Here is an 18,865-nt window from a genome sequence, read left to right as displayed (position 1 = left end):
CACCCTCTGCCAATGCCTGCTAAACCTCCAACTATACATGCTTTATATTTTTCCCTTCACAGTACACAGTTCACTGTGTTCTGTTCACCTCTTTACGTTGGCACAGGCGAGTAAGGGGAGCTTGCATACTCACATTCAACCACAAAGCCTAATACACAGACCACATCTGACAAATATGCAGATTGATATTGATATCCCCAGTGGTGCATGACTTTCAGTAAACTTGATGGTTCTTTTGGAGCAGGTAGGCCCAGAGAAGGGGAGTGACGAGAGAGATAGACCAAGAGACGGAGGGAAGGCGGGCTGAGGGGGCGGGGAGGCGGCACGAAGGGCAAACACTTTGAAATCTGAACCAGGCTTGAACAACAGTGCCCTGTCTTTATACAGAGTGACAGAGATCCATTAGCCAAACAAATCAGTCCGAGCTGAGAGTCCATTTAGAGCCAAGAGACCAGAGCATTAAGTCGTGTTGCTTAACACGTCACAATGACATATCACATAATTAATGTACTGAGGGGTTTTGCTATTTTTTATTGATTTTTAAAAAGTTAAGGTCCTGGAGGAAGATCACAGAACCTCAACAAAATTGTAAATTTAATGTTCACTTAAAAGAGCTCTGCAAAGAATTTTAGTCCCATAATCCAAAAGGCACAACATATTAGCAGCAACTTCTTTTCAGATTAGCATAAACTCGGACTTTTGTTATAAAACAAGTCTAGAAGCTAGTTGAATTCAACTCCTATCACAAACTGGCTTTTTTCTATTTTCTTTCATCATTCCCATTTTAAATCCATAGCGTATCAGTCACAGTTTTGATATTGGCAGGTGAGCTAGCAATTATTTCATGTGACTCAATACAACTTATTGTTATTAAAATTCTGCCACAGCACTCAAAACGAATCCTTTGTTTTAATGATTTCTTCTAATTAACATCAATATGATGTAAAACAATATTAATAAAAGTCAAATGCGTAGTTGTAACTACATCAGCAGTCTTAAAGTTTTGTTAATGAGGTTAGGATGATTATGTTTCTATATAACCAAATTTTAATTGAAACTCATTGAAAGACAGACTTGTCAAGCTAACTGGGAAGCTCACCTTTGCTTTGCTATCTTGGGCAGACATGTAGCCAACACACATGCTCTCTGTGGTGTGACTCCATAGAAACTCCACTGTGAAAACACACAGATGCAATAGGTTAATTACACAGTGAAAATAAGAAAATCAATTAAAAATAAATATTGATATAAATGTAGCCTGGATCAACAGTAGTACAGAATGAAGTTAGTCCAATTGTGATTAACAACCCACAGCGTTTTTTTCTCCTATGGTGGTAGACCTTACTCCACATCACTGTGGAGAAAGGTCTGGCAATGCGAGACAGACATAAATGTAACAGTATAAATATCAAAAGACCAGGGACAAAACTAGGGTGTGCGGAGAGAACTAAACTTAAGGTTTCATAATTAATAAGTCACATAATAATGAACCCAAATAAAGTCTTTCAATCTGCCAGAGGAAACCTTTTGGCAGGTGTTTCAGCGTGTTGAACTGCGGTAAACTCTGACCGTACCCGTTATCGTTACACATATATGACTTGTAGTTGTGACATAACTGCAGAGGAAGGTAGAACTTGTGACATAGAGAAGACATTACAGCACCCATAGGTTGTGGCTGACATACTGTTTATTCTTGTAAATCAACAAAGAGCCGTTTGCAGTCCACAGTAATCTGAGGTAGTCCACACCCTGCACATGGGCTACGGTCCATAAAAACGGCATCAAACAGGGCCAGTACATCAGTGTGTAAGTGGTACTTTGCAGCATTTTATTAGTTAAGCTGACATACTGTATAACATAAATAGCACTTCACTAGTCATGTGCCATTATGTTTATTTTTAAATCAAGATGTAATCCCTCCTACATGGAATGGAGAACCATCTGCTCTACTTTGTCAACCAATGGTTTCTTTTGAACTGAGGGTTCGATATACATCATGTTAAAATTACCGAAAAGGGTAACATACAAACCTATATAGGGGCTAAACCCATATGGGCTAAACGTTTGGAAAGACCTCTGATTGAGTTAAATTCCATGATGATAAAGCTTTGCAAAAGAAGGATCATTCCCAGAAGCTCCAGGTAGAGAAACCAGACCCACCAATACAATCAACCAAACTGGAGTAGTCAGAGGGCCTCCACTTGTCTGAAGATTAGCTGTTGATGCCATAGTGGGAGGTCTCGGTTTGAATCTGAGATGAAGGGTGTGAAACCAGAGACTGATTGTGCAAATGAAAACACAGTCCACCCAAAGCCACAGCGCCTCCTCCCCCTGCTCCCATTTATCCGATGATGGATTTTTAAATATTAACAGCCAAATCTCTGCCTACCATAAGCTGTGGCGCCTAGGTTGGAGGGTGATCATTCTTGAAATGATTAATGTCTTACCCAGTATACCCTGAATATTTTGTGACGGCGGAGGTTCCACACATCTGCAGCAGCGCAAGACAATGACTCCACCCAAAACACGATCTTCACCGGCCAGAAAGGGTGAGCCTGGACACATAGAGAAAACACCACACTTGTGATGACTTAACAAGGCATAAACATGAGGGGGGGGGGGATTCTCAATTAACAAAGTCTGATGTATACTTAGTTTTCCACTCTAACACATTGAACCAAGGATAACACATGAAATAATTGCTTTTGTTTAATTAAGCATTAATGAGATGGATTTATTATATGTAGCAGGCTGTTCAATAACCAAATATTTCATTGTAAACACTCCTGTACCACAATATTTACCTAAAAACTAAAAACACCAGCTACAAAACTATCAAAGAACTTTAGGTAAATTGTGTGGAAAGATAACCTCTCTTGTTTCCTGAATTCAAAAGAGGCAAACTTGAATGAGGTGTTGTGTATAAATTATATTACATATATTGGATATAAATGGACTGGCTGATCAATGTGGAGCAATAAAAGAAAAAAGGGCTCAGTTGGAAAAGAACAAAAAAAAAAAAAAAAGCTACAGCGTGTTTTGAAATGTCTCAACACAGTAACAGGACGTAGAACAACAAGTCCCATTAGTGCATTTGATGAAAACATGTTTGCGTCGGCATGCTGTTGTTTCTTTGTTGCGTTTCCTGCCGATTTTGGTTCCGTGCCGTAATGTTTTCCTCACTCTATAAAACTTTAACACTTTTGAGCGCAGCTTGGACAACATTCACACAAAATCCAGGTTTTTGTTGTACATTTAGTTAAACACTTCATAATAACACTGACATCTTTGCATGTTGTAAACATGAGAGCAGTTTAATTATTGTCTATATGGTTACAATTATTTTAACAGAACAATAAAATAATATAAAATTAATGGGATTAACTATTTTTGAGTGTGCATATTTATGTGGGTCTACAATGAAAGTACTGTATTACACAAAAAGATCTACAAATACTGATGTGTTGAGTTTAAAGATAATCTATATAGAGAACCAGACAAATGTATCATGAAAGTTGAGTGAGAGGCCTCCACATCACAGACACTGTCATCATTGCTCTTGCTAAGGCAGGATTTATGGAGCTTTGTTTTGACTTAATGTGCATCTTGAAAGGAAACAGCAGAATAATTAACTTCAAATTGACTTCATCCAGCCCGTCCAAACGTCTTGGTGTTACAGATGGACGTGACAAAGCCAAACTGGGACGGACTTTAAAAGAAGGCCAAAACAAGGCAGAAACCACCACATGTCTCCTCTGAGCTGTCCCAGCGGTCATTCACAGGCGCAGCAAACCGTTAACAAGACCTTCTAAAAAAATGACCACTTCTGAGAATATGGCAACGAAATTACATCTTCACATGAACTTTTAACAAAACAATTGTGTCTTCCAAAATTATCTGTGGCCGCCTGTTAAGAGTGAACGAAAACGATCCATAAATCAAAAGCTGTCTCTTCCGATTCTATTATTCCAGTTGTTAGCTCATTCCTTATGTTATGCAACATTTGTTTGTTAGCCTAATTATCTCAGTGCATAATTGTGTTTCTCGCAAAAACACAGTCTTGACAAACAAATCTGTGTGTATGGAAAGTAGTGGGAGTCAGGCTGCATGTGGGTGACTCACTGATGAACTTGTTTTGCATAGCTTCCAGCAGTGCTTGATGGGCATCTTCAGACTGCATGGCAGCAGAGCATTCCCGTGCCAGCATGGTGCGAATCAGATGCTCTCCACAGCCTGGCAAAAAAGACAGACACAGCTGAACCTGTCTCATTCACTTGCATTAAAGCATTTCTTTCTTGCATGCCCGCCTTCAATCAGAATTGCACAAGGTCTCCAGTGAGTTCCCTTTGAGATAGTTGAAGCACATGTAGTACAAACCACTTAGGTCAAAGAATGCAAGGCACATAAAAAAAAAAAAAATCTGACTTTTTTACGTATTAATCACATTGTGAAATTTTCCCATCTTGAGGTTTATGTGAGTTTTGAAGTGATCCGTATGTACAAGCATTTCCTGATTACCATTTGTAATACTATGCTTTTATATTCATAACTTCTTAAAAAGATCCCAGTTTCCCAATATATCTGGTTAATAAATTACAAACTGGAAATGATTGCGAAATTAAAAGGATTTACTTTCCAAAACATTTGGGGCTACTGCAGTAATTTCCGCACATTCTCAGCAACGTGATGACTTTACACTTTAATGTTGCAGGTACGTAACAATCACATCGCCTAGGGGCTGCCAAGTACAGCTGGCTTGCTCAAGGGCACACTGACTGTAATTGCTGAAGGAGGGTATGTGGTTCTCATTACGTTTCCCCTACACAGATTCCCAGCTGGTCTGGTAATTTGAAACGACAACCAGTATTAATTCCACTTCTGTTAACTGCTCTGCTCACTGCAGTATGTGCTTGCATGCATGCATATTACATGTATCGCCATGACCCATTTATGTATACATTTTCTGTTGATAGGTTTCTAAATTAACATTAAACACAAATTAACATCTTAGTATCTCACATGTATTTTTGTAAGATGATTTTCCCATTTAGGTTTAAAAGGAACACGCCACAGGTTGTTGAAATAGGACTTATCACGCTCTCAAAAAAAAAAAAACTAATTACTTCTTGTAACCTGCGTGTTCACAACTAGTACACATAGCAATGCATATTAAGAGTATCATTTACTATCATTTAAATCATTTTGGAAGATTGTGCTGCAAAGTAGACAACCTTGTTTATCTGTAATTTATATTTTTATATATATATATATATACACACACACACACACACACACACACACACTGTATGTGTATTTTTTATTTTAATGTTTTACATGTTCAAATAAACTACAAACTATGACAGTGCTTTGACTTTGCTTCTACCCAATATAGTCCCAAATCAATATCTGCATAGCTATGTGTACTCGTGGTGAATACGCAGGCAATAAGAAGTAATTAGGTTAGTCTTCTTTTTTTGGGGGCTCACTTTGACTCACAACATGCTAACCGCCAACATAGGATTCCATTCACTACGCCAAGCTAACTAGCGACGGCGCTGCCAGTGTTGCACCGGACTAAAACAATGTATGCATTGAGACAAAAAATGCATTGGCCCACCTATCAACAGCTAGGGGAGACCCTGATGAGCCCTATTTCAACAAACAGCATGTTCCTTCAAATGGCTAAATGCCTTCTCCTTTAACACTTCCAAGTCAAAACATAGTAGGTGTGGGGGGGGTTTATACCTTAGATAATATGCTACGTACTGCTTAAAAGACTATTACTAAAACCAATATGTTTCTGTTCAAGAAAAAGACAGATATTGAATGCATACAAAAAAACTTTCTCAATTGTGAATTGTGCCCACAATCAGAAAGAAAGACAAGAAATCTAAAAGTGAAATCAAAACATCTGGCAAAATCTCCTGTAAACTGCATAAAGACTGAATAACATAGCCTTGTTGTTGCTGTAAACACAAATGAAGGACTCATAAAATCTCAGGTAACTACAACAAAACTGAATGCAGATCGGTAACTGTGGTGACCAGATGCCTGGAGCAATTCAAAGTTCTTTTTGAATGAGAGCAGAACGTCAGATTGGCCAGGTAATGTGCCTTTTGTACCGTTTACTGTGTTTAACGTAAACTGCTCTGTCCCAGGGGAACTGGATATTTTGGAAGCACAAACACGGTTGAGCGGGAACAGCAGCAAGATGCCCAGATTAAAGCAATTCAACAGAAGAGAAGTGTAAAAAGAAAGAGGCCAACTAGGAGACACTGTACGTGACAGCCAACAGAAGCAAGAGCAAATAGTGAAGTTCTGTTCTCTCATGGGCCACAGCAGCAAGTGAAGGCCAGACAAAGCAAGTCCACGCATATAAAACAAAGAATAGCATGAGCCGCATATGACAAAATGGACTAGAATGGAGGGGGTGGGAGGGCAAAGTGGTGGTGAGGTAAAAGAGAGGAAAGAGTGACATATAGAGTATCAACCATGCTCCTCGAGTCAGAATGAAAAAATGATTGTTTTTCTGTTTCTTTTTATAAGAATGCCTTTCATGTTCGGAAAATTAAAAACAGGTGTTATACTGGAACACACATTATGTTCTCCATACCCATAAGGAAAAGCTTTTTTAAAAGTAACATCAAAGGCAAAGCCACAATATAGGAAGACAGGAAAATGCATACAGAGCTAACATCTACTATTCATCTACTGTCAAGAACAGCAGATAAAGTCATAAAAAACTTAGGAGTGCTATAAAAAAAGGTTGCGTTTTATTTTTTGTTTCAATGAAATGTGCCAGAAAATTTCAGAATTGCCAGACAGAAGCTTACATACTGTAGCAGATACTGTATTTGGTTTTCAGAACTGTAGTTAAAATTACAGTCAGTCCAAAGAATTGTTTTGACTCATTATAACTGTTTTTTTTCTTAAACTCCCAGAAATGTCCCACTGATTGCTGGTGATAACATATTCAGACGAGACTCGGCGGGGCAAAATGCAGGCTATCTCAAGTGCTCCAAGTACATATAAATCAAGCTTCAGCCTGTCTGATGGAATCAGCTTGTCTGCACTCGGATGCATTACGCTGCAGATTCACATCAAAAGGCTTTAATGTTCCCCAGAAGCTATGTTGCAGACGTCTACACATCTTAAAGAAATGGACAAATATTGCCTCTGCCTCACATTCTAAACAATACAGCTCACAACCAACAATGTTGCTTTCAGCTTAAAGGAGGCAGCACTCTCATTTTTGGAAAACACTAAAACATGGTTCAACAGAACCATATTACGTTGTGTAATACGTTCAAGAAAATGCTACTTGTTTTTGAAATGGCAGTTTGGTCCTGAAAAGAGAAGCATGTATTTGTCCAGTTGACTCTCTGTATTAGTTAAAACCCTGAAGAGCCAGTGCATCCGGACGTGGTCTAGTGTTGCTTTAAGATCCTCTAAATAAGCAGGGGTAAATTTATGTTTTGGATTTATTATTATAAGCAGCTAATGGCTTGCTTCACTGTTCAGATAATTCTTTTGTTTAAAAGTGTCAAAAGTCCCAAAGCAGAGTATTAAATGTACTCAGAATTTGCTTAATTGTCTCTTGTAGTTGTGAATTTATCTAGACATTTTAGGTTATTTTCATGAGGCTGATAAAAGTCTAAAATGTATAATGTTGTACTTAGTGTTAAAGATACTTATCTAATGCAGTCTTTCTATGATTGAATTTTGATTTTGACAGCATTGTTGACTGTCAAACCTTTAACCTTGATGACTTGTTAACTGCGAGTTAAAAAGTAAAAAGAAAGGAAGGAAGAATGACAAGCAGTAGGTGACAACTATAAATTGTTTACACGGCACAAAGTGTTTCAGAGGTAGCAAATAATCCGTTTATCCTAACATTTTGATACTAGGAATATAGTACTGCAAAATTTGCATGGGGTTTAAATTAATACAATTAGTGGACCAGCAAAAGTTAAGATCTTAATCTAGATAATTGCACTTGAAGTTTTTCAAATGTATCATCTTTCTGCTGCACTCCCAGCAGTTCTCCTCATCATATCGACAGCAGGTTTCCCATGTCAAATGTCACTGCAAATCCAAAAGAGCTTTGCACTGCACCTGGCATGCAGCTGACTAACAGAGAGCAGAGAATGATGACTCAATCAGCGGAAGAAGTGACTGATGAGAGTCACTCGGCAGGAATGGTTGGAGGTCATCGGAAAGTATTATCAGGCTTTTTGAAATTTGAATCATCGGGGCATAAATAAGAGGCACACATCAAATATCTGTCTCGGATTCATATCATCTCCAACACAAAAGGCAGGCTACAGTACATGCATGCAAACACACATATCCACAACTGCTAAGTACGTAGTAAAGAGTGTGCTGTGGTATACCTGAGGTACTCACTGCTGTAGAGTGAGAGTTCATACTACAGGCATTTTCAGCCCAGCAGCCACATCCATAATGGGCAGCCTGAGAAAAGAGAGGATAAGAGGACATTTTAGATGAAAATAAGTTCTGCTTTTTTTTTTAGTTTTAAAATTCTGTTTTGAAAGTATTGCAAAAATCTCAAATAATAACTTTGAGTAAGGCATGCTCATACCTGACTACAAGATTTTAAAACTTACACTGCAAGCTGGGATGGTCATTTCAGCCTTATTTACATTTCCACATTATTAACTACACTAGAAGAATGTGCCATATGCCTACTGTACTCCCAATTCTATTGATCTGAGCTTCGGGTTTTTAAACAGTCAGTGATAGTGTTGATGAGGTCAATGCAGTAAATCCTACTGATTCATTCATTCTGTGCTGTCCCCGTTGTTAAATTGTCGTTTTCCTGTGTGCTGCTGCCGTTCATATAAACTGATAACTTCTTGTAGCTGCCTCAAAGTAAAAGACTTACAGAACAGAAATGTTTTACTGGACATTTTTGAGTTTGCATTATATCAAAAAAAAATAAAAGGGGCACAGGACATGAGGTTGATCAGAGCAAATTCTACTGTAGAAGGTCAACCCATTAATTTTTGACTACCTGCATTAAGAAGCTCTATCAAACAGCAGGATTGCCAAATTAACACAAAAGTTAGAAACAAAAGGAGGGAGCAGACTGATGAAGGGCTTAATTAGTAACAGCTGCTTGCTAACAACTCTTATCTGCTGCTTTCAGTTTTTCTAAAGCTGGATTGAGTTCATTTTTGGCCACTGGAGGGCATAACATATGGAAAACACACAGCCGTGGCACACTGTCGCCTTATGAAGTCATTAACGGTTAATGTGTTGGCAAGATATTGCTTGTTAACAGATCCAGCAAATACATCTTTCCATTGACATTTTTGATGTCTGTCTGTCTCACCGAACAGCTTGATGCATTTCATTTGAATAGCCTATATAAAAAATATTATTGTCCAGTAAGTTTCTGCTGTCTGTCAGCCTGGTGCATTGGCTAGCTGCTGTCCTCTCAACACCCCACGAGCTGCTGCCAACAGACAAACAGCTGATTCTGAAGACAGAGACAGTCAAACGGAGGTTGGAGGCAGGGTGGATTAAACGGACTAAATGTTTTCATAGCTTTTGGGGTAAAAATGACCAGTTTCAAGAACAGTGAGACTGCATCGTAGAGAAAATGAGTTGAGTAATAAATAACCTGGTTTAGGTGGTGGCCCACATTCGATTCAGATAATAAAAATTAAAAAAGCCGTTTTTATTTCACTGCTGCTACTATTACAAGATGCTTATCATTAAAATATGAAACAAACTACATGTAGGTGTATACTATATAAAATAGATCTTCTACATTATCGTACTAAACTATTTCTCGGAAAAGGACACAAGGCCTCTAATAATTGCCGTCTCAAATAAAAGGCTTGACACAAACTTTTCAAATTTTGTACGGATTATTTAAAGGTCCAAGATTGTGAAAAGTGAGATTTACATGTCTTGTTGTTGTCTTATAAAGCAGGTCAAAGTTATGTATAAATACTGTGAAAGTATCAAAATGGTCAATTCATAGAGAACTACTGTACACACAGCCCGTGTTCAGAAACTGTGCCTTTAAACAAGCCTTCAGGACTTCTGCATGGTTGTAATGTAACAACTATACAAAATAAATAGATAGAAAGCGAAGCTACAGTGTGATTACAGTCACTCCCCGTCTGCAATGACTGTGCAGAGATGCCAAAATCACAGTTGTGTAAAACTGACCAATCAGGGCAGACTGGGCTTTTTCAGGAGGGGGGCTTAAAGAGACAGGCACTAGACCGGAGCTTTATAGACAGAGGGTAAATACAGGTATATTCAGACTGACAGAATGAGAAAGATGGTGTAATTTTTTTTAACATTAATGCATGTAAACAGGTTCTTGTAGAACCCTAAAAGACAATTGTAAACCTGAAAATCAGCTTATGTCCCCTTTAAAGAAGTTTTGTGGGTAAAGACATGAACAGAGAAAAAAAAGGAGGCGGCCTGATTACCTGGCCAACCCTGCCAGGATGTTTCATGGCCAGACCTCCACTGGACACCGCTGCAGCTACATTCCCTTCCAGGTCTATCACAACGGCTCCCACTGTGTCGAGGCACCCTGAACCATTTTCCTACATCACAGTAAGGAGAGCAGTCACATGAGAATGGTTCTCATTTCAGTCAACGTAAAAGGAGGAGAAATCCAAACATTCACATTCTGAAGCAGAGCCATCATCTTTGACTAGGGACATTTCCAAAATTAACAATGTAATGCATGCATATATGAATCACTCTTCCCTGCCCTTCATATTTCATTAAAAATGTGCTGTTGTGATTTCAAATCAGCTGTTTTTCTTTCCTGATTGCAGTTTGCTTTGGAAGGGATCTGTTTGTGAATCATCCTGACTCAGACTTCATGATAAATAGAGTTCTACAGGGTAAATGTGCAAAATGGCATTATGATACATGATCAGAGCTCCACTCCTACCAAAAACGGAAGAGTGTAACTGAACAGCAGAGTAAAAAAAGACTAGTGTTTCTCATGCTCTCCTAAATCATTCCTGTCTCCGGACTTTCGATGCCAAAACGAACCAGAGCCAAAGACTATCCTGTCATTCCTTAAATTAAAAGAATCCACAGTAAATAATGACTGTAAGACATAAGGGCATCTTTAGAATTATATTGAAATGCTTTACATTTTCCTTAACAACACTGCAACTATAAACCATCATGTGACAGGTGTCTATTTTGCACAAGAAAAAAAAGAATTTAGAAAAAGATTTTATTGCATTAAATGAACACTGTGTATAAAAATCTAAACCAGACCTGCTACGATAATGCTTTTTGTTGAACCTATAAGACTCTAATTGCCATCCTTAGTCCAAAAAGAAGTTATTTCCTGCTAATTTAACTGTTTATATTTATATAAAAAACAATTTAGAGGCAAGGTTGATGCCAAATTCCCGTAAAACCTAAAAAAGCAACCTAAGACTGACAATGGCATGCATGTGAACAGTCACAGTCTGAGTACCAGTTACTGCATGTTCAAATCAGAAATGGTCACATCTTAATCTTTAATAGGTCAAGCTGTTTTGTGGAAACATGTAAGAGATGAATGTGAACAGAGGGCAACTCAAACCATAACCTCCTATTAGACTAACAAGCCATTTGACACAAAGTCAATCACATCTTACGTAAGTCAAAAAACAGTCCATCTTAGTTGTTAGTCTTTTCTTTTGTGAATATATCATTAATACGGAGGATGGATGTAACTGAACTAAATAAAAAATAATGGTGTTTAAAAAGGTCCAATGAAGCATATCGGGCTGTGGCCGTTCACACGTTTACTCCACAACACAATTCACATCTAAACCAAGATACACTCTCCCACCCTGTTCTGGGTTGCTGCCATTGCGACTGACTTTAGAACAGAAAGGCAGAATGAGTCGACTCTTAAGTGCTTTCTACTCAGCTCATCATTAAGACAACCTCCAGTTGCACTGAAACTTTGCGCTAACACTTGTCAACACTTTAATCGTTTCCTGGAACCCTCTGTGCAACCCGGTAATGACATTTCCTTTAATGACCCTGTGAGAATGTGAGATCATAACTGGCAGAACATATCTTGATGTCTTTGTGAATTTCCTTTGTTGTATTAAACACCATATTCTGCTCAATGATTCCTGCCTTTTTTAAATTTTAGTTTGATGCCAAATGTCCCCGTGCATATCTGTAGGGTTTGGAGTCTGTAGAGTGGGCTTTTCAAAAGGGTATTGATAATTATTTGATAATTTACATACATTTTTTTTATCATCAATAGATTTTTAAACCTTGTATAATATTTTAATGTTGGCCAATTAGGGAAAATTTAAGAATTCAATGGTAGGCCAGATTTGGCCAATATCCTGCTATTTGCTATTTGTTTATGGCAAATGATGCCCCTGGTCAGATGGTTAGATCTCAACCCCTTATAGCATCTGTGGGATTAAGACGGAAAAAAAACAGGATGTTCGCTGTGAGGAATACTACTATAAAATCAGTAGTTAGTGGTGGATCCATTCTGACTCAAGTGGTGCAGCTAAGAAAGAATTAACTTGATGCCATTAAAATAAGCTACTGTTTATCTTATTTTAACTGATAACATGGTACTTACATTTCCACTTGATTGTCGTCTTTTCTTCGCCTGATTATGTCCTGTGTCAATTCTTTCTGCTAGCGCCATCTTTCGCTTGTTCCTCTTGTACGCAGATAAACTAAACTCTGTGTGAGGAGTTTTGTGTCAGTTTTGCAGCTACAGAACATTAATTTCTTAGATCAAGTATATAATAATCAGTGCAACAAGACTCACTGCTGGCCATTTTCTCTGAAGGGCATGGTGGTATTCCATGGCTGACTGCCCAATCATGTGCTCCTCGCCCCACTAAAAAGCTGACAAAATTAAACAAATTAACACGTTGCTATAGTCACGTTAATGTAACATTGATTAATTAATATTATAATCACCAGGGTGGTATTCTCCCAGCTGATAGTTTCCCTTTCTGTGCTTCACTCAGTAGACGGTTAGCAACCAAGACCGGGTTCTTAATACCTGAAGGAGAAGTGAGAATCATAACAGAGCTAACAATTCATTCTGTGTTATTTTATTACAGTAAAAACAAATCCAGATACAATTATGCCAGTGTTACACAAGCACACTTATGAATGCTGGGTTGTTTTAAGTCTATTCACTAAACCTTATAATAAACAAGCGTTGGCAGGTATACACTTTTATCTAAGCGAACAAAGTTTCATTCATCATGCACATATTATGTTAACTGTTAAATGATGCAGAGATAGTAATAAAAGCAATCATTGTCTTTTGGACTGAACTTGCCAGCTTTCACCCTTGGGCTGTTTTTTAAAAAAATAAAAAATTGCTTTTCAAGCCTTCAAGGAAAACTCTCTGAGAATGTGTACATAATAAAAGGTGCTCCGGGGTGGCCTTTAGCTCACCCAGTAAGAGCATTTGCCCCATGTTGGCTGAGTCCTGCAGCGGCCCGGGCTTGAATCCGGCCCGTGGGCCTTTGCTGCGTATCATCCCCCATCTCTCTCCCCCTTTCATGTCTATACACTGTCAATAAAAGGGAAAAGCCCCAAAAAATAACCTTAACAAAAAAAAAAGATTTAAAAAAAAATAGGTGCCGCAAACAATGTCACACATTTGTAGCCTACATTTGTCACATACAGCCAACCTCCTCACCATCTGCTATCTCCTCACTATCCGCTAGCTGCCTGTCCCCTAAACACACAGTAAAAAAAAATGTGGTCTCTGTAGACAGCCCAGGCTCCACAAACCGCAACAAAAACCAACTGCGCCAACCTGCCCCACAAACCATAACAAAGTTAGTTTTTGTTGGTATTTTTTTACAGTGTGTTCAGCGGAGAGGCAGCTAAGAGATAGTGAGGAGATGTTTTCTGTATGTGACAAAAATGTTGTAGCCTAAATAAAACGCATGCCATTGGTTTCGTTTTTGCACCTTTAACAGTGTTTCTTGGGTCGTTCTTTGGGTAAAAATTGGGTGATCCCGCGTTGTTTATGAACCTCTAAAAAACTCTGACATGGTTAAAAGTAAATCAGTAAAACACATGACAGACTCACAGCCATTACTTTTAGGGGACTGAACTTTAGTGCCACAACAACACAGCAATATTACATCAATATCAATACATGTGTAATAACTCACCACTTATAGCCCCTACAGCACCATAATGCAGCGACTTCCCATCCATGATACTCGCATCACATTCAATTTCCCCTGACAAGTTAAGGTTGGAGCCCATGCCGGCATTTGTAAAAGGAGAGTCCTGAGAACAATTAAAAACATGCACAGTCTAGAATAAAACTATACTTGCATTGAAACAGATTGTCAATGTTAATATCTTGAAGGAAAGTCATTCTTTTGTATAATATAGTTCAAATAATAAAAAAGGGTCAGTCTTTCTTGTGGTCCAAAGTCATTGTACAATGGAAATATTTTTTAACAAGACAAAAGTCAATTTCTACTGTAATCCTAACTTTTTATATCAGCAGCTTATAAAATGACCCTGCTGAATTTACTTTATTTATGAAACTTTATTTACTTGTAAACAATACTACTCCTAGAAAATTGAATACAGGAGGAGGTTTAAAGCAAGGCCATAATAAATATTTAACAAGAACCAAAAAAAAAATATATATATATATATATATATATAAATATATATCACTCCCTCTGCTACAGAAAGACTTATTCATGCCTTCATCTCCTCACGACTTGACTACTGCAACTCACTACTCCTCGGCATCAGCTCCACCTCCATCAAAAGGCTCCACTTGGTTCAGAACTCAGCTGCACAACTCATCACCCGCTCCACATCCTGGCACCACATCACTCCGGTCCTAAAACAGCTACACTGGCTTCCCATCTCTCATCGGATCACATACAAAATCCTGGTCATCACTTTCAAAGCCATACACCACCTTGCCTCGTCATACCTCACTGTCCCCCTCTCCCCCTACCAACCTTCATGGTCCCTCAGATCCACCTCAGCCGGTCTCCTCTATGTCCCCAAGTCAAAGCTCCGCAGTTTTGGGAACAGAGCCTTTTCCAGGGCAGCTCCCAGGCTGTGGAACTCCCTCCCCCATGAGATCCGCATCTCTGAGTCCGTCACCATTTTTCAGTCCCGTCTGAAGACCCATCTTTTCTGTTCTGCCTATCCTTAGTTTTTTTTTTTTTAACACTGTTTCTACTTTGTTAAGCGACTTTGAGCTTGGGAAAAGTGCTATACAAATTCTATTTATTATTATTATTATTATTATTAAAATCAACCAACCTCAAGTTCAACCAAAGCTGCGGCCACTGCTTCCACTGCAAGTGCGCCGGCTTTGAGTCGGTCCACAGCCTGAAAAAGACAGATGGATATACCTTGTTGAAAGTGCAACAGCTTTCCAGTCAAAACATCAAATAAACCCATTTCAGCATTGTAGATTACTTTCATGGTCTACCTTCATCTAAGTCAGTTACGAAACTCTATGATAGGATAGGGACAGAAACTACAGTAGGGACAGAAACTAGAGTAAAGATCAGCATAAAACATGCAATAAGGATCCTGGATTGAATTAAGTTTGCCTTGTGTGTGAGTGTGTGTGTGTGTGTGTGTGTGTGTGTGTGTGTGCGTGTGCGTGTGTGTGTGTGTGTGTGTGTGTAAGAAAAGGGAAAAGGCATTACATCCAGATGAAAATGGGCACAGCTCATCACCCATCTAACACCATTTCTATTGTAAATCAAGAATGATGGCAGCAGCCTGAGGTTGTTTTTCAGTAGTACAGATGGAAGGAACAATGAATGAAACCAAATACAAGAACATTCTTGAAGAACCTGCTTCGAGTGCCAAAGAACAAAGACTTCCATTCCAACTGCAAAATGATCTTAATACAGCCAAATTAAAACTGGAATAACTTCAAAACAAGAATGTCAAAGTACTTGAGGGATACTTCCAAAACACAGATTGGAATCCCACTGATTATACGAGGAATGACAGCTGTTCTCTAAGAAAAAAACTCTAAGGAAGTTTAGGAGAAAATCCCAATATCTTACTGATCAAACAAGGTTACTCTATAGACTTTCTAAAGACATGAGATCAATTGATAGAACAACAACAGGATGCATGTGTGCACAAACATGTAGTAGAGGGAAGTTTACTCAGTATTTAGCAAATTTTAGTTAACCAAAATGTCAAAACCAACTGAATTTTAGAGTGATAGCAAGTAAAACTAGACTGGCTAAATATTGATGAAAGCCTTCTTTTGAAGTAAGATGTTGTCAATACGAACATATTTGGAATATTTTTAACTGAAATTACATTAAATTGCAAAATTGCGCTATTCTTTAAAGGGGCCCTGTCACACAAAACCGTTTTTACTTGAAATAGGTCCATATGTGTTTGGGTTATGTCTTAAAGGTGAAAATGAATGCTACGTCCTCTGTCAGCTTTAGCCACGGAAAAGAAATAAGTGGAGAAATCAGGCCAACTACAAAAGCTGGTCAGTCTGACGTTATGTTGCCTGAGCTCATTACTATTCATGAGCTCGCCCATTGTGATGGGTAAAGGATGCTGATAGCTAGGCTCTCACTGGCTAGCCAATCAGAGTCAAGCAGCTTAGCTTGTTGAATATTTATGAGAACAGGCACAAATCAAGCTGAGTCTTCCTGCAGGCTTTCTATACTACACTAGAATGGCTTGAAACAAGGGACCCAAGGGACTTTTTTAGAGAGACTTCAGACATTACCACAAAGTAATGAAATATGTTTGGCAAGGCACCTAAGGAAAAGCCCTCAAATGCTACTGGATGATCAATATCAATTGTGTCTGTTGCTAAACATTCAGAAACTTGTTAACAGATTTAATACTGTGAAGTGCCAAATTATCTACATTAAAACATACATTTAGAAGCATTCCATTAAGAATAACAAAGTTTTGTGTACAAACAGTACAAGGTTATGTTTGCACACAAACACACATTTTACTATAGTAATAGCAGTAAAATAAACATACTCGCTGGCAGGCTCTTTTACACACATGCTTGTACTCCTTGGCCTTGGATTCAGAATGGTATCCTGCTCCTGAAAGCAAATAGGGAAAAACAATTGACCATTCATAAAATGATTAAAGTTGACCTCCTCAAGCAGAAAACTGTATTGGGAGGTTTAATGTTTCAGTGCATGATGGATCATGTTCAAATGCCTATAATCATGTTTACTTATTATGCTTCCTCTTTATTTCTAATAACCTCTTAATTCTACTTGTTAATTATAGTGTGTGCACTTACCTGCATGAACTAAAACAAATCCACCAACACATTTTGGCGTTTGATTCTTGCTTGATTCCTGTATTTGGGACCACGAGTTGGCCAGGGGAGTGGAGGGTTGCTGCTCTTCAGCAGAATTCATTAGACTTTCCATAACCCCTGCATAACTTGATAAGCCTATCATGGCTTATCGGACAGTGTTAAGAAAATCATTTTCATGGCACACCTGTGACAGGAAAATAAATACATACATTGTCATTCAGGGATAATACAGGACAAGGTTTTCAATGGATAATACAGATGTAAAGAGCCTCTTGCAAAGCAGCATGGAGCATGGCTCTCAGCTACGTACCACGAGACCACAAATGCACTGGTACAAAGAGGGCTCGAAACTTGTATTAACACTACAGCAGAAGCTTGTTCCACCGACAGTGAATTATGTGGTAATGATTCTGCACATTCTCAGTCTTTACAGCACATCCATTAATCACTATTCATTCAGTTAGTACTGTCAAACCACTGACAGTGGTAGAGAACAAATAACAACCGAGTACAAACACGTAACTAACTAACGTTATCTAAAACATGCCATCAATAGGCCAGACCCAAAGGCTACGAATCAAAACTTGCACATAACATCAAGCTGTCCCCCATCCCGTTAACCTAACTTGACGTTTTCCAAACAGCCCCTGCTGTTAATGTATCGTCACGCATGTCAGTTTGCAATTTGCGTTAAAAAACAAACGTCATTTAGTTTGTGTTATGTGCCTTTTTTACTTTCATTAAGTAAAAAACACTAACGTTACTTTAATAAAGTTAATTCAAGTCAAGCTAACAGTCCATTTTATTTCGTTAGCTTGTAGCTAGCTAACAGCTCGCCTGCACACCAACAAAACAATCTCAACTTACAACTTTCACTCATCTCCAGCGACAGAACTGGCGGCTAACCACGACGTTGCCTGACATGTGTTAAATACACATGGACGGTAGATGGACTCATAAATCTAACCGAGACAAACTTTGCGTGCAGTCACTTTCACTCCTCTGTGCTAACCGCAGCTAGGCTAGAGCTAGAGCATACAGAAAGTACTTCCTGGTTCACATACACGTTGCTAGGGAAGTTCGTTCAGTGCAAACAATCGCACACGTGGATGAAGCTGTACAAAATAAAAGTTGGAGGAAAATTGAATAAAATGCAGTTGCAAATGTTTTTTTCCCCAGCTGACATGTATTCACAAAATACATAAACAAGAATATAAATTCTTTTGTTAATATTACAACTTGCAGCTGATGAGAATCGTCATCAATGCACCAAGTTGTTAAGTAGGCTGAAAACAAAAATGAACTTAAGACTTTTGTTTTTTTGGGGATTTGACATTTTTACTATTTAATTAATGAGCTATAATGTCCTAGGTTTATAGTGAAGTTTGACTGGATGAGAGGACTGCATCATTGTTGAAACATTTGACAAAACACGAAATAATATTATGATCAATATGATTCTACATGTGAAAAATTGGACATCTTGCTGACCCAACAGTCTGAGAAAGGCACTAGCATCTATTTTACACTGTGTTG

At 38.4% G+C, this 18,865-nt stretch overlaps 1 protein-coding gene across 2 annotated transcripts; it reads right to left on the bottom strand.

Annotated features, from left to right (window-relative positions):
* Positions 1 to 1,009: 1,009 nt before the first annotated feature.
* tasp1 (taspase, threonine aspartase, 1) lies at positions 1,010 to 18,408 on the bottom strand. 2 transcript variants are annotated; one of them, XR_004660206.1, is made up of 14 exons: positions 18,197 to 18,408; positions 17,309 to 17,513; positions 17,035 to 17,102; positions 15,313 to 15,381; positions 14,184 to 14,304; positions 12,964 to 13,048; positions 12,809 to 12,888; positions 12,614 to 12,720; positions 10,473 to 10,592; positions 8,394 to 8,472; positions 4,123 to 4,233; positions 2,448 to 2,555; positions 2,075 to 2,251; positions 1,100 to 1,173 (listed from the first exon to the last, which is right to left on the bottom strand). XR_004660206.1 is itself a non-coding variant. In XM_034898806.1 (13 exons), exons 2-13 carry the CDS (start codon positions 17,469 to 17,471, stop codon positions 1,025 to 1,027), a joined length of 1,260 nt encoding a protein of 419 aa, XP_034754697.1. In that variant the 5' UTR covers positions 17,472 to 17,513; positions 18,197 to 18,408; the 3' UTR covers positions 1,010 to 1,024. The 2 variants fall into 2 exon arrangements, 1 of the variants encoding a protein (XP_034754697.1); XM_034898806.1 differs by lacking the exon at positions 2,075 to 2,251 and having other exon boundaries at positions 1,010 to 1,173.
* Positions 18,409 to 18,865: the final 457 nt, after the last annotated feature.

The sequence above is a fragment of the Etheostoma cragini genome, chromosome 17 (genome assembly GCF_013103735.1).
Source record: "Etheostoma cragini isolate CJK2018 chromosome 17, CSU_Ecrag_1.0, whole genome shotgun sequence".
Classification (NCBI taxonomy): Eukaryota; Metazoa; Chordata; class Actinopteri; order Perciformes; family Percidae; genus Etheostoma; species Etheostoma cragini.
This window is presented reverse-complemented; position numbering and strand designations above follow the sequence as displayed.

Coding starts and splice junctions, on each gene's coding strand:
- tasp1 (XM_034898806.1), bottom strand. CDS start 17,471: ATGATAGGCTTATCAAGTTATGCAGGGGTTATGGAAAGTCTAATGAAT. Junction 4,234..8,393: donor TACAGCAGTGAGTACCTCAG/GTATACCACAGC, acceptor CTTTTTTGCCAG/GCTGTGGAGAGCATCTGATT. Junction 2,556..4,122: donor TATGCAAAACAAGTTCATCA/GTGAGTCACCCA, acceptor CTATGTGTCCAG/GCTCACCCTTTCTGGCCGGT.